Source organism: Hyaena hyaena, unplaced genomic scaffold, assembly GCF_003009895.1.
Source record: "Hyaena hyaena isolate Hyena2069 unplaced genomic scaffold, ASM300989v1 scaffold_807, whole genome shotgun sequence".
Lineage (NCBI taxonomy): Eukaryota > Metazoa > Chordata > Mammalia > Carnivora > Hyaenidae > Hyaena > Hyaena hyaena.
In genome coordinates this window covers 529,752-546,060 of record NW_024081441.1, presented here as the reverse complement: position 1 = coordinate 546,060, position 16,309 = coordinate 529,752, and the positions used below count along the sequence as shown (strand labels likewise).

At 32.2% G+C, this 16,309-nt stretch overlaps 1 protein-coding gene across 1 annotated transcript in view; it reads right to left on the bottom strand.

Annotated features, from left to right (window-relative positions):
• The window catches only part of ELP4 (elongator acetyltransferase complex subunit 4), a 244,091-nt gene that overhangs the window by 169,095 nt on the left and 58,687 nt on the right, over positions 1–16,309 (bottom strand). The window contains exons 4-5 of the mRNA XM_039219336.1: positions 12,312–12,443; positions 4,847–4,989 (exon numbers count right to left, since the gene is read on the bottom strand). Coding sequence (XP_039075267.1) covers positions 4,847–4,989; positions 12,312–12,443 — 275 coding nt within the window. The remainder of the gene's footprint in view (positions 1–4,846; positions 4,990–12,311; positions 12,444–16,309) is intronic.

Here is a 16,309-nt window from a genome sequence, read left to right as displayed (position 1 = left end):
GTATGTTAACTAACTGGAATTTAAATAAAAACTTAAAAAATAAAATTTCAGGAGTTGCTGATTGGATGCAGGGAGTGAAAGAGAGAAGTCAAGGGTCTAAGATTACTTTATTGAACAGAAAAGAAAATTTGGAAGGACATACATAAATAAGTGAAAGTATGCCTAGGGGAAGATGACTGGGACTAGAAATGTGGGTATTAGGTGAGAAATAATAAACAAAAACCATGCATATCAATGAAGATAGCATGCCCAGGATGAGCAACTAAATTCTGCATACATGAAGGACAGAAAAATGAAGAAAGGCACACATGTATGCAAGTAATTTCTCTTCATTGATCAAAATGAGTTTCAGGATTAATAGTTCTCTCTCAAAATTTTTAGATATTATCTTTTTACTTTAATCATGTCACCAGCAGAATGACCAAGGGGTAAAATCCCTAATCACATTTACATCTCGCCTTTCCCTCAGCTCCGAGATTTGTATTAATGTACCATTTACTATATCCTTTTAATAGAGTAATTCAGCATACTTCTGAATCTTTAGTCTTACCTACAAGTTCTCTATCAAAATTCCTTTATCATGAGTGAATTTTCTACTTATAACGTCTAGATATATGTGGTTCTCTGCTTTGTAATGAAAGAGATCTCTATTTGTGAAATAAAATGTACTCTTACATGGTTATATTTCAGTTAGTTTTATCCCACTAAATCTTTGAGGTAAGAACAAGCTGTATTAATCTGAGTTATTACTATACTTTGTGCATTGATTCACTAGTTCATCAACTATCAACTCAACACCTGTGTCCTAGATTCATGAAATAAAGAGGTGTAGACAGCATAGCCCCCTTCCTCAAGGATTTCCACTGCTTGAGAGGGAAGATAAAAATGTAGACACTACAAATAACTTTAGTGTAATGTGGTAAGTGTTCTGACAGGGTATGAACAAAATTAAGTAGGAGTTTTTCGGGGGTACATAACTATAATTTGTCTAGGAAAATATTACAGAAGGCTTATACATATGTTCCATTTAAGTGGTAAAGAGGCTTTGCCAAATAAGAAAAAGGAAGGACTTATAAACCTTAAGTAATATTCTTATCCTCTTTTCATTGATTTTCTCCTAAAAGTTCTCCTAAAAAGATAAATGGTTCTTTCAGAATTCAGTTAACTCAACTTAATTAATACAAAACTTTTAGTTAATGTAAAAAACTACTGGCCATTTTTAGGATATTCATGTAAAAATAAAATCTTGAATTTCAAAGAAACATATCAAGACAAATTCATTCTGTTTACTACCAACTGTATGTAAACTCAGTATTCAAGATCTGGTCTATCAATTAAAAAAATTAAAATTTTACAACATAGTGAGTATATCAATTGGCTTTGGTTCCCATAACAAAATACTATAGACTGAGTGGCTTAACTAAAAGGAATTAATTCCATAGAAATTCTGGGGACTAGAAGCCCAGGATCAAGGTGCTAGCAGGGTTGCATCCGGTTAGAGCTCTCCCATTGGGTTCAGATGACCACCTTCTTGCTGTGTTGCTCATGGCCCTTCTTGGATTTCCACTCAAGGAAAAGAGCAGGAGCTGGATGTCTTTCCTCTTTTCTAAGAACACTAATCCTACCAGACTAAGGTCCTACCATCATGACCTCATCCAACCATAATTACCTCCCAAATATTTATCTCCAAATACCATCATGTTGTACTTTAACATATAAATTCAGGGTCTTGGGGGTGGAACCACAAAAATTCATTTTGTAACAGTAGGTTAAGCAGTATGTTAGTAGATTTGTTAATAAATAAGAAAGTTGAAACACCATTCCTACTATGAAGAATGGCATTATCTTTCTAGTGAGAAAACAGAACTGTCTGCATACCTGTAGCAAAGATTAACTCAAAACAATGTCAAATTAAAAAAAAAATCTTAGATTACAAATTTATTCTCAAAATCAGTTTTCCTATCACTGTTTTGTGTCGACTTATTTGATTTATGACAATGAAATATTAAAACAAAACTATGGTAATATTAGTGTGATACTTCTTAGGTTTTTATATCCAAGCTTTGCTTTGAAAGCTTAAATTACATGCACGAACATTTTCCATAGGCAAACCTGTCAATGACTTTAAATCAGTTTAGTGTAAATTTTAAATGACCTTCAGTTTTTCTTACCATAAAAAACTTTATATTTTAACAGTGCCTTCAGAATATATGAAATTATATATTATAGACTTACATATGATAGTGGGACACAGCTAACTCCTCTAGTCTTAATTGCAGGAAAAGTATAGACAACTGTAAAGCTTAGGTTTATTGTTCTATAAATGAACCAGTAAAGTTCATTTTAGTGAAATGAGCACATGCTTTTCATAAATTAAATCTCACATGGTAAGTACTCATTTTCAAAATTAATTTAATTACATGTTTAAAGTTTAATTACATTTAATTAAGCATTTAAGTTTAATATGAAATAAATGAATTATCAGTTAACTACTATGAAATGAAATATTGCCTTGATAATTGAAATCTATAAATTTTCCTATTCTATGCAAAACTGCTAGCTTTCAAAAAAGCATTCTGAAAAAATATGTATTTTAAAGACTAGAAGACTATATCCTCACAGGTGATCAAGGTATAGTTATTTTTCTGGGCACTCAGCTTCACATGCTGTACATTTACTGCAGCAGCAAATGGAGGCAGTCTGGCAGAGAAAAACAAAAAACAAACAAACAAAAAAACCAGAGGTTTTGAAGACTTATTTACTAACAGCCTGAAATAGTGGGAAAGCTACTTAGCATCTCTGACCTCAAGTTTCCTATAAAGTGGGGATAATAGTACTTCTTATGGAGGGTTGTGGGAGGATTAAATGAGTTATCCCATGGTCTAATGCCTGGAACAGTGCCTGACATGGAACAGGTTTTCATTAAATGTTAATTCCCTCTTTCTTTTAGTTACTGAATGGATGAACAAAAATCTTGTACTTTGGAGCATAAAACATGTTTTATTCTTAAAACGTTTTATTAGTTACAAAAGTAACACTATATTTTTTATTCACTTACATCATACTTAATGGACATTTTACATTTTTTGTTTCCCTTGGCACTCTATTAATGGAGGCAATACAGCATTATGGCTAACACAGAATTTTGAGTCAGAAAGAACCAACTTTAAATCTGGGTTCCACCACTTACTTCTTGAGGAATCAGGGAAAAGTTATTTCCCAAGCCATAAAAGCATAGGTATGTCTGGTTTAGTGAATGACAAAAATTAAGAATAAGTATAATCAAATAGTCATTCAAATTTAACAAAATATTAGTGATGTAGGTAGGACAAATGGTATTTTCCCAAGGATGGACTCAGCATCAGAACCCAGATTTCTTGGTAAAGGCATAGGACACCAAAGTCTCTTGAAGCAGTAAAGCAAAAAGAAAGAGAGGGATCTGAGTTAGGTTAATCCTGGTTCTATCACTTAATAGTTGAGCTTCAAGTAAATTAACTTCTGTGAATTTTGGTATCTTCTTCTGGAAAATGGGAATACAGTATGTTGTTTACAAAGACTGCACTAGACAACAAATGGAATGTATAGTAGAGTGACTGACACATAGCAGTCATTCATTAATCATTGTTATTAATATTAAGACAACATCAGAGCACCACTTTTGTTAAGTCTCAAGCCACAAAATGGAGAAACCATAATGAAGTGAGGATTTTTTTATTTGGACACAGATTTAATAAAAATAAATAAGATAGTCTTTACTAAATTCTCAAGTAATATCCCTGGAAAAGAGACTTTAGACTTGTGTCATTTCAGTTTACAACTTCCTATCTATTAAGTCTCCACTTGATAACTCATCTCACTTTGAAAATAATGGTTTTACAATATGAAGGAAAATAAAGGCAACAACCTAATCCATGGATTAGTTTCCATGATTCAACTGCAGTTAAGAACTGAAATTAAATATTCTTAACACATCATATAAATTATTCAATGTCAAGTACTGTAATTTTCAGACTTTTGTCGAAATAAAGTTAGTAGCACTATAAACATGTTCTATTAGTTTAATATTTAAAATTCTTCATTGTAAAACTCAAAAAACCCTAAATTCTCTGAAGGCAATCTAAAAAATACAGATTGTTGTATTTACAGAATAACTATAAACAGAAAGCCTTAATAAATATCAGAAAACATATATTTACTTTCTGAAAGAACATTTATTGAAAAACAGCATTACTTTATACCATTTTCACTGCTATTATTATTATTATTATTATTTTTTAAATGTTTTATTTATTTCTAGGAGAGAGAGAGAGAGAGAGAGAGCGCGTGAGCAGGGGAGAGTCAGAGAGAGAGGGAATCACAGACTGAAACAGGCTCCAGGCTCTGAGCCGGCAGTCAGCACAGAGCCCGACGCGGGGCTCGAACCCACGAACCGTGAGTACATGACCTAAGTGAAAGTCGGACGCTTAACCGACTAAGCCACCCAGGCGCCCACTGCTATTATTATTAATAAGTTGTTTTTAGATATCTATTTGTATTTAGAACTAAAAGACTGATTTAAAAACTATTCCACATTTTTTTGAAATTAAAAACAGTAGGTATTATAATTTTGGTATCCAGACTTCTCAAACTGCAAATTAAGAAGAAGAGCATATCCAACAGTTATAGGACCAGAAAAAGAAAACTAAATATAAAGAAATAATATGAAACATATGCACAATTAAGGTTATGTATTTTATAGAAGACATTTATTATTAGGATATTTACCTTTAGCTATGCATTATTTCAAATACTGTGGTAAAAATGCATTCTATTAACCTGTGAAATCAGAATTGGGTCATTAACTTACCATGGTTCTATATTAGGAGTTGAAGATGATTTTTCTGGGAAAAAAAATCCATGCACTTTTGAAGCCTCAATTAGTTTCTGTGGCATCTTTTTTGATACATCATAATAGTGACCAAATCTTGAAGATGATACTGGTCCAGCCTGCTAAGAAAAGCCATACTGGTCATTAAGAACTTACTGTTCTTTTAAACTACAATGTATTCAAACTACATTCAGCAAAATATTGATACATTTATGCATTTTAACGCTGACAAGGAAGTGCTGATATACACAGACTTCTTAAATTTCAAAGAAGCATACAACAACCTTCATTATTACAAATACTAGTTAGAAATCAACCTTTTCATCTCCCATGTTTCTTCACTCCTGGTGGTTCCCTAAATTTGATAAGAAATCTCTTTGCTTTTCTTACCTTCCTGAGTTGAAAAAAATTTAATATACATGTTTTAATTATTTTTTAAAGATTCCACATTTAAATAATCAATTAAATATGCAGTTGCTAAGAACTAATGAAAACTTAAGCCAACTGAATCATTGGTGAAGGGCTCAAAAGAAACTAGCTTTTTAAAAATATTGAGCTGAGCATCATTTAAAGGCTAAATTCTCACAACATAGTGTGTGTGTGTATATATATATATATATTTAAATTTTCTTACTAGTTTTAAATTAAGCTTAGAGTATAAAATGTATTGGGGGTACTCCAGATGGGAACAAGGCACATGATAAGGAGGGAGAATGTATACAAACTACATTAGAAACCTGACATAATCATTAGTTTATTGATACTTCCTTCTTTGTGCTATTTTCAATTTTTTCAACAAATAACCTTCCTCACAAGAAACTCTAATAAATGTTGATGCTGAATTTATTTACATAGATGATAAAGGCGAAGTAATAGAACATTCTCATCATATTGCTTTGAATGGATTCTGTGCTGATTCAACACATTACAAATATATAAGAAATATATACACACTTCTGTCCAAAGTTGAACTACTAACAGATTCCACCTGGCAATAGTTTCTAATAGTTTCCAATCTAAATTAACATAGTTTCCACTGTCCTAAATGCACATATTTCAGAATATTCAACAAAACAGATAATCTGCAGATAATCTCTGCAAAAATTGAAGAGAATTCTCATTTTATGAAGTAACTGACAACTTTGTAATTTAGATAAGAAACAGACATTTGCTTGACACTAGATATTTGCATTTTAAGACTTAAAGGATTAATATTCTTCAACTGAATACCTACCAACATCAATTCTACAGTGACACAGGATAAACAAATTTAAGTCTAATAGAAACATTGTTCTCTGATTCAGAGTCTGTGGGTTTGGCATTTACTTTGTAAATAATATGACTGTTTATCTCTCCATAAGATACTGTTTACCTTCATTAATAAAAGAGACCTATCAATTGGCTCAATCTAATGTTTACAATACAATATATACACATATGTGGTTCCCAAAACATGATCTATCTGTTTACCAAGAATGTATTAACAAATAAAGTATGAGACATTAAAGTACACTTATTAAAAATAGGGTAAAGTTTTTAAATGTAAAGTTATTAGTATAAAGCAATTTAAACAAGGTCTGTTCTTTGGCCTATAATCTATTCTTTATCCGGATTATAGTTCAGAATGTTTTTACTGCAATCTCTGCTAGAGCTCATCTTTTTATTGTGTAAGTCCAGACCCCCTTAATGTTTTAGAAAGGCCTTGACTAACTGAACTTTGATCTGATGTCTTCATTGAGAAAAACACCAGGTTGCCCATTTCAGATGCAAATCCTCCTAAGGCCCAATAGAATTTAGTAAAGACAGCAAAAAAGAAGAAACAAGAAGTTTCCAGGATCCTCTTTGAGAATCCTGGGGCACACTGGTGTCCTTAATCCACGCTGCTCCATGGATTAAGGTAGGTGATAACCTTTCCTGATTCAAAAGAATAAGCAGAGTGCCTACAAACTGGGTGGAGACTAGGATTTGGTAATAATAAAACACCATGCAATAAAAGCTTGGTCTATGTCAGAAGCCTCTGAAAAGGCCTCAATGTACCACATTCCCAGGCCTAGTAGGGAAGCTTGCAAAAGCCTACCTGAATCAAATAAGCATGAATAATCTATTTTAGCAGACTGGCCATGGGGAGAGAGAAAGAAAGAGAGACTTTTCGCTTCTTTTAAGTTTGAGTTAATAAATTTATTAGTGCATTGAAGGTTCTTGAAGTCTTGGGCACTCAGAGAAATATGCTAAATTGCCAAGAAGCAAAGTATGCTTTTAAAGTTGCCGTCTCTATTAATGTTTCTAATTATAATATTAATGTGATAGAAATCTCTGATTTGGGATGAATCAAGGCAGAAAATTGATTTCATGCTGTGACAGTTTACATATAGAACACAAATAATTCATTAAAATGTAAGAATAAATTTGGGAGCTTTTCTTATTACAATTAAGTTATTAATATTTTTAGAAATCATGATTAAATATGGCAACTAAAATATTCACAACATAGACACAAGTTTTTATTAATTATGAAATTTTATTAATCCTTCAATAAAAATGAAAATGGAAAATAAATATATATTTACAGGAAGAACAATTCTGTAAGGTTTTTTCCACCCAAGACACAAAGCATTAACATATAATCATATTTTTTAAATACTCTGAAATCATGTGAGGTTTAGAATTACAAAACAAAGAGTTCAAATATTTCATCTGAAAAGGGAGAACTAAATGCTTTAAGTCTGATAACAGTGATGCATTAAAAAATCAAAATATCATCAATAGCTAAGTCAGTTTTACTCAGTTTGATAAAAACATGTTGCTTTAGTTTTACATTATGAAAAATTCTATTTCACAGTACCAAACTATTCTTTGCCATTGTCAATAGTGGAACAGAGTATAATGGAATGGTTCAGTAAAATTTACTATGATAAGGGAAAATTAAATCTGATGAGAGGCCAGCAGGAGCACAGAGAAATAAATCAATACCATTCCCCACCTCCAATATTAGAAAGAATCAAAACATTCAGAGAAAAGGTGCACATAAATAAACAGTCTAAATAAGACATTTTCTTATTATTGTTATCATTTCTTATTTGTTAGTATGACATAACAGAAAGCAAGAACTGAAATGATTAACCATTTTGAGCCTCAGTTCAACCACTAATAAGAACTATTTTGCTACGCTGCTGTGAGAATCTAAGTGCAATACTGGCAATGAATATTTTGTAAACTGTGAAGCACTATATAAATGATATTAATTATTGTTATTATGTCATGACTCACTAGAGAATCAGAAGATCCATTACTACTATCCTTTGCAGTAACATTGCCTTATTGGAAAAATGATATTTGTTGTCACCTGCACCATGCACATATCTATCACAGAACTATTGTGGTCGAACCACTAAGGTAGAAAGCCAAGATATAATGAGGATTTAATATAATAAAGATCTAATATACTGCCATGAAGTGCTGAAGCCATTTTAGGCTTTGGAAGTAGAATTATACAATATTCAAGAAATTAGATCTCAGCATATCCTATAAGCTACCAATTCTTAGGGTGAAAAGTGAATAGGATTTGATGATTGGACAGGGAAAAAAAAGAGCATGTCTACCTAAGAGAGAGGCTCAAAATCACAGAACAAGAAAAGGGGGACTTTTTAAAGCCACCCACCCCTCCAACTAGAAGAAGCACTGTTATATGCTTTACTGAACTATTGTTGCTGATTTAGGTGTCCGTATTCTTTTCTTTTCTTTTCTTCTCTTTGCTTTTCTTTTCTTTTCTTTTTTCTTCTCTTCTCTTCTCTTTTCTCTTCCTTCCTTCCTTCCTTTCTTCCTTCCTTCCTTTCTTTTTTCTTTTTTTGCATTCCCTAAGTGGGAATGTGACTACACTCTTAGGATCTGGTGGCAACTTATACTAAAAGGCATCTCTGATAAATGACACAGCTGGTTTTGTACTACTTGTTTAATCTATACTTATAAGAGTGTTAACTATATTTTGTCCCACGTAAAATACAGAAAACCCAGGGTTTTATTGTTGTTTTTAAACTAATAATGGCAAAGTAAAATCTGGATTTATAAAGTAGATGATAGCTGATGACCAAAGTCTATTAATCTCAGCAAATCCTCATATACAAAATTTCTGTGACAGGCAAATACACATGCTGGTGACATTTCAAAGAAAAGCAAAGAAGCCAGAAGATGATTCTATTTTGTAAACTTGACAGAGCTCACTTATAAATACTAAAAAATTTAAGTTTGACCATTGACAGTAAATTTGAAAGAAGTCATTTTTTGTTTATATTAATTACTGCAACTTAACTCACTTTTGCATTTAATTCACATACTATATAATTCATTCACTCATGTAGTCAGCAAATAACTAGTGAGCACCCACTACATACCAGTAAAACAAGATATTCAAAGTCCCTTTCTTCTACTAAGCTCACATACTAGTAGGAAGACAGATAATATTATCTTTTAGGTGATGATAAGTACCTGGAGAAAAATAAGACCTTGAAAGGAGATAACAGTGAGAGAGTGATTTTGTTTTACAGAGAATGAGAAAAGAATACATTCCTGATAAAATGATATTTTAGTGGAGAACTCAAGAAAATGGGGGAGGAAGTCATCTAGGAAAGTTCAGTGTAAGAATAGCACAATTTTTAAAACAAACTGTAAACCTTGAAAACTGACCATGAGGCTTATGTTTGTGTGTGTGTGTGTGTGTTTGTGTGTGTGTGTTTTAAGGAGAAAGGGGGGACAGGCAGGGCAGAGGGAAAGAGAGGGAGACTCCCAAGCAGGGTCCAGAATATCAGCCTGAACCCATGAGCCAGGAGATCATGACCTGAGCCAAAATCAAGAGTTGGATACTTAACTGGAAGACATCCAGGTGCCCCTTGCCCCAATTTTAAACAGATTTTGTGATAAGCAGTAAAAAACAAAAGCTTAAAATTTCAGTTATTTGTATCTTTACTAATAATTTCAAGTGAAGAATGTTAGTGACTGATAAAAAAAAATACGATTGAGATAAGAGTAAAATATAGTAAGTAAATGAGAGACACAAGTGATTTACATAACCTAAAACTAGACTGTCTTTACAAGAAGCTGAATTTAACTTAGAGTTTTTCTTCATTACAGATTCTTTTAGAACATACCAGAAGAAAAATCAGAATATAGTCATTCTTCACAAAAGAGTCAGTATTAAGCCCAGTAACTTAAGTGAATCTGGCAGCTCAAAGACATGAATGAAGTTCTTTGCCATTAGGCTTCTCAAGTGCTAGTCCTAAACTCCTTGTCTATTTTAATCACTATAACTCTACTCACATTTTCCTAAGCAGAATACCTACGTTTATTCTGGCCTCTTATGCCCAGTTCTCAATCACATCCAAACTAGGCTATGTCTGCAACAACTCACTACAGAGGGCTTCCCTTTATTTTTTAATACAAGTGTATGGTATTCTACTGTACACATATACCATACACATATACTGGATGCATAATACATATATTATGGTATATGCTTATTCATATGGTATATAGTTTATATGGCATATAGTGTATTTAACTAGGTGCTTACTGATGGACATTTAGGTTCTTTCTAATCTTTTGCTATTAAAAATATGCTGTAAAATAGCTATTATATATTTCATTTTACATCTAAGTAAATATATTCATAATGTTAATGCCCCAAAGGATCAACGGGTATATGTTTTCTATAATCCTAATGGCTACTACCGGATTACCCTTCACAGAAATTGTACTTATTTACATTTCCACCAGCAAAGTATGCAAGTATTAATTTACCCAAATCCCTGCTAAGTTAACATCTTACCAAAAATTTTAGGGTATTGACAGTTTGTTAAGAGAAAAACTGCATGTTTTTCTTATTGTAACTGAAATTGGGCATCTGCTTCTGTATAAGAGCCACCTAAATTTCCTTTACATATTTCTGCCCATTTAAAAAAATTGGGTTGTAGACTATTCCTTATTCATTTTAGAAGTTCTTAGTATATATAGAAAATTTATTCCTTATTCTATTATATCAGGTGCAAACACCCTTGCTTCAGTGTGTAGTTTGTTCACAGTCATGTAAATCATGCTTAAAATCTATTCAAACAGCTTTTGCATCTAAATTAGAACAATTTATCATTGCTTAATATGTACCTATTATACCATATCTTATACTTAGTACACAGTTGATACTTCATATTTGCTGAATGAATGAATACATTATCAAACACCAAATTCTTATTATCTGGGCCTTAATACAGATGATGGAGATAGAAGAGAAAATAAAAAAGGCTCTCTGCCCTCACAGAGAATTCTGTCTGGTGGAGACTAAGACAGTTACACCAATAATGACCTATAAAATAATGTTAGAAGTACTTTAAAATACATGAAGGGCTATGGACACAAAAGTAAGAAATTAGATAATTATGTATGGAAAGCTGTGAGAGTAGTAATATTTGCACTTGGAGAAGGCTGAGTTGGTGAATAAGAAAGTGAAAATTATTACCAGCACAAATATAAGCAATTTATAAGGAGCAACTCTCATAGGACAGGTGAATATTGTGTTTTATAATCACATAGGAGGAGACTAAAAGGTAGGTTTGGATTAGGTTGTACAGATCTTATATATAATCAAAAGAAGTGTGTATTTCATATTTCCAGCTTTTAATGGCAAACAGGTATCATCTTACATATTCACTGGTAGTGACCACTCAAAATATTGCAGAGAATACTAAGGCTTTGTCTAAGCTTGGTGGAAGGGTACTATGATTGAGAGTTTGCCATGCATTTAGAAGGAGGTAGTGGAAATAGTATACCAAATTTTGCATTTGCAGTTAAGGAGTGTTACAAACATATTTCTGTTCTTGGGGAAGGTAACAGTCAATGTGGAAGACTAAGGAAGAGTGAGCTATGGGTACTATGTTTCATATTAGAATTTCTTTCTTTTCTACCAATATGATTATGTCTGGTAGACATTAAAGTGCTTTGAAGACTAGAGTAAACAATCAAAGAAGAACTAATAATGAACAGAGGCTTCCCTAGGAGCAGAGTTCATAAGCTTTAGTGAACAGATTTACTGACATCTGTTTTCTCAGAAAATACCCTTCACTTCCTATCTCTGAGTCTATCTACACTGAATATTTATAGGTAATGAAGCTGGATAGAAATAGCTTAATGAATTTACTTACTTTGGCTTGCAACCCTATAATGAAGGATTCTATATGGAGATTATGGAAGAAATGAAATCTGTTTTGGTAAAAAAAATTTTTGCCATAATTTTATTGCTAAGAAATATCATCTTGATAAAATACAAATAAAATATTAGTCACTTAAATGAGCAAATATACATTGTAGTATATTTAAAGAATAACAGGTATACCACAAAAGAGTCTATAAACTGAAAACAAGTACATTTACAAATTTTAGAAAAGTTTGTATGTTGACTTGCCTCCATCTTGGGTAATAACTGGTAACGCCAAGCTATTTTCATCTTAATGTTAGATTCTGATGTTTTATGATTACATACATCTTCATCAAAATCTTTTTTACCATTATCATCAAGTAATGGTGCAGGAAGTTCCTAAGAAAACAGAATAACACATTATTGAGCATCTGTGATTAAAAAATGTGACAGTTTTCTTAAATGATAATATTAGCAATACTAGAACTCTCCAATGCCTCAATGCCTTAAAAAAAACAAAATCATGACAATATAGCTATTTCTAAAACAGAGGAAATATTGTATATATAATATTGTTTAATTTTTTATCAATGAAGTAGAATTTAAAGAAAATATTCAAACTTTTATACTATGAAAAGCCAAATGCTTCATATATATATGTATACACACACACACACACACACACACATACATACACAAAGTCTGGAATTAGCATTTATGTATTACATTTAATTACTGTTATGTTTCTCACAAGGTAAAAATAAAGCATGTGTACAATCTGTTTACAGGTTTGTAATACTAGAATGCAAAAAACTCATTCACCAAAATAATAGATGAAGTAACAACTAAGAATACAGACATTTATTTTGCCCTTATCAAATGTTAGTTTTGTAAATGCAAACCTTTGTCTCTTCTCTTAACAATGAAAATAGATTTAAAATCTCACTAAGTGAAGAGGTATTGAAGTCCAATTTTATCTTTTCTTTTTTGGAAGCTGATTCAAGTAGGAATAGCTATAAAAAATGTTGAAAACTTGGTGTGTGTGTGTGTGTGTGTGTGTGTGTGCGCGTGAGTGTGTAAAGAGGTACTACAGAAACAATGCAAAGAAAAAAGTACATAAGTTTCTTGGAGAAGGAAAGCACATGCAAGTGTTGCCTTTTTCATTAGCCAAAATCATAAAGATAATGTGGGGTGCTGGATTAGTAAACATAATCTTGTGTTATGTTATAAATTAGTCGAAATTGCAACTTTTACTTTTCAAGATTAAATTTATTTGTTTAGAATCATGTCAACTAATCATCTGGAAAATACATTAACCATCATATATTTTAGTTATCTACTAAAAGACCTCCAAATACATCCCTACGTTAATTTATACTAGTATTAGACTAGTTATATCATTTAACTCTGAATCCATCATACCTAGCAAAGCATTAGTATCTTATAAAATATAAAATAACTTCTAATGGAAATAAATATTTGTGAGGCATACAGTAGAATACACTATAATGGTTATGAATTTGAATTTTATAACTAGATTGTTTAGGTCCAAATCTTTACTTTACACACTAGTAGCTGTGTCATGGTTACCTTGACCACCTATTGGACCTCTCTATATCTTTATTCATCATTTGAAATATAGAGATAACAGTATTCATTTCATTGGGTTTTTGTAAACCCAATTTCTTATAGTAAAGAATGTGAAATGTAAGGAATGATGCCTCCTGCATGTCAAGCACTTAATAAATATTTGATTATGAGAATTCAGTCAAACAATTGCATTAACCAATACTCAGAGCCACATATTTTGAGTTGGCAATAGTAGGCAACGTATTGATTGTTGAATCATTATATTATACACCTAAAACTAATATAATATTGTATGTTAATTATACTTGAATTAAAAAAAAAAAAAAGGAACTATCCAGTGCAGAATGCAGAGAGGAGGAAGCTAATAGTGTTCCTGAGTTGAAGCGAGTATGCTAAGAGTTCAAGGAGGCAGTGTGGCAAACTACACGGGAAGAAAGGAGCACAGAGACAGAACTCCAGAGATCTCTGGAGGCAACTCTTGAGTACTGATCAGCACATGGGCATAAGGAAACTACCTAAATTTGGTGAAAGAACCATTACAAGGAACAAGCTGAATGATTTCTGCAGCTCACACAGAACTAGAAAAAGTCCATGGTCTCACCTACCAGAGTGGAAAAACCTTGTAATTCATAAAGCTTTAAGTAGAGAAGCAAAATCAGCTTTGGAACAAAAGTTCCTCTGATTGCACCTGACAAAGCTCAAAAGCAAGCCTCAAAGTGATCAAAGTGTTTTCAAGTAACTTTACTGAATCCCAGAAATGAGCTCAAGAATGTTAGCAGGAATGTAAAATATCCAACACTGCATATGTTAAAATTCACGGTATCTGTAGCCAATAAAAAAAATTACCAGGCATGAAAAGGAAGAGGAAAATAGGACCCATAATAAGGAGATGCAGCAATGATACAAATATAATTAGACTAAGACAAAAAACAATTACGGTTATAGTACATGTGTTCAATAAAGATTAAGCATATACAGATATGAAAGATATATTATTAAAAGACCCAAATGAACCTCTAGAGATGAAAACTTCAACATCTGAGATTTTTAAAACACACTGGACAGGAGTAGCAGATTAGACACATCAGGAAAAAAGACGAATGAACTTCAAATTTTTTTTTTTAATGTTTTATTTATTTCTAGGAGAGAGAGAGAGAGCATGAGCAGGGGAGGGTCAGAGAGAGAGGGAGTCACAGACTGAAACAGGCTCCAGGCTCTGAGCTGGCAGTCAGCACAGAGCCCGACGCGGGGCTCGAACCCACGAACCGCGAGATCATGACCTAAGCGAAAGTCGGACGCTTAACCGACTGAGCCACCCAGGCGCCCCACGAATGAACTTCAAGACATATTAATAGAAATTATAAAAGAAAAATAGCTGTGGCAAAGGTATCAAATTAAAGAATTAAAAGGCCAACCTTTCCCACAAGAATCATTAAGTAGACCACATTCCAAGCATAAACTTATGTATATACATGGATATGTTAGACAAAATACTTCCAAAACTATAGCATGTAATAAAATACTATTAATAGTTGAAAATTAACATTTTACTTTAACTTATTAAAGAACACAAAAATGAAGTAAAATTGAAAGAATTGTTGAACTCATCAATGATTCTTTACTTTGAGCAAGATTATTTCCTGACACATTCTCATCTAGGATTAGAAGTGTTATTACGAAGCACATAAGATGTTGGAGTCCCTATGTTCCCTTCTATGTGTTTCAGTTTTCAATAAAATCAATTCCTCTTTCCTTCTTTCCTATAAAAAAATGAGGAAATTAGCATGTAGCACTTTTTCCCTATTATTTTTATAATGTCAAGGTTTATAGATTTATATTTTTGTCTGCAACCAGATACAGAGTTGTTTAGTTTAGGTTTTTGTTGAAATGGATTCATCATGGGTCCTTTTACCACAGTTGTCATTCTTGAATTTTTAAAAATTGATACCTGTGGTCATTTAGCAGTTCCTGGAAGGTACAAGGGATGAAGCAGTGAGCGAAATATAGTCCTTGCTTTCATGGAGGTACATTCTAGAAGGACAGAGATATGAATTTGAAGAAAAAAGAGGGAAGGAATATAGAATAATGGGAGGAGATGCTGCTTTACATAGGTTAGTCAATGAAACTCTCAGTGATGAAGTAAATACATGGATTATATTTTCAAATACTTTTTTATCCAACCGATGCCTTGGGTGTGTGTGTGTGTGTGTGTGTACTGTATATATGTATATATATGCACTATATATATATATACATATATATGTTATAAACTTAGCTATTAGCTAACAACTAAGTTGATTTATTATTAGCTTAGCTTAGCACTAGGTAGGTATTGCTATTAGCTTAGTAGCTTAGCACTACGTAGATATTACTATTGTCATTGTATTATCTTTGGACAAGTAATCACGCTGTGATGTCTGAAGGCTTCCACTCTTAAAGTTGATTTGCTTCTTTCTGTAAGAAAGCCTGAATAATTCCTCCTTTATCCTTGCTGTTTAATAACTTAAATGGGCTATATATATCTATGTTTATTGCTTTGCATTATTTCTCCCCTGTAATACTGGATGACCCTTTATACTGAAAATCCTAATTTGAAGTAAAATTTTTTGTATCGCATATTTAACATTATTTTTCTGTTCTACACTGAACTAGAATATATCCTTATTGATATACAT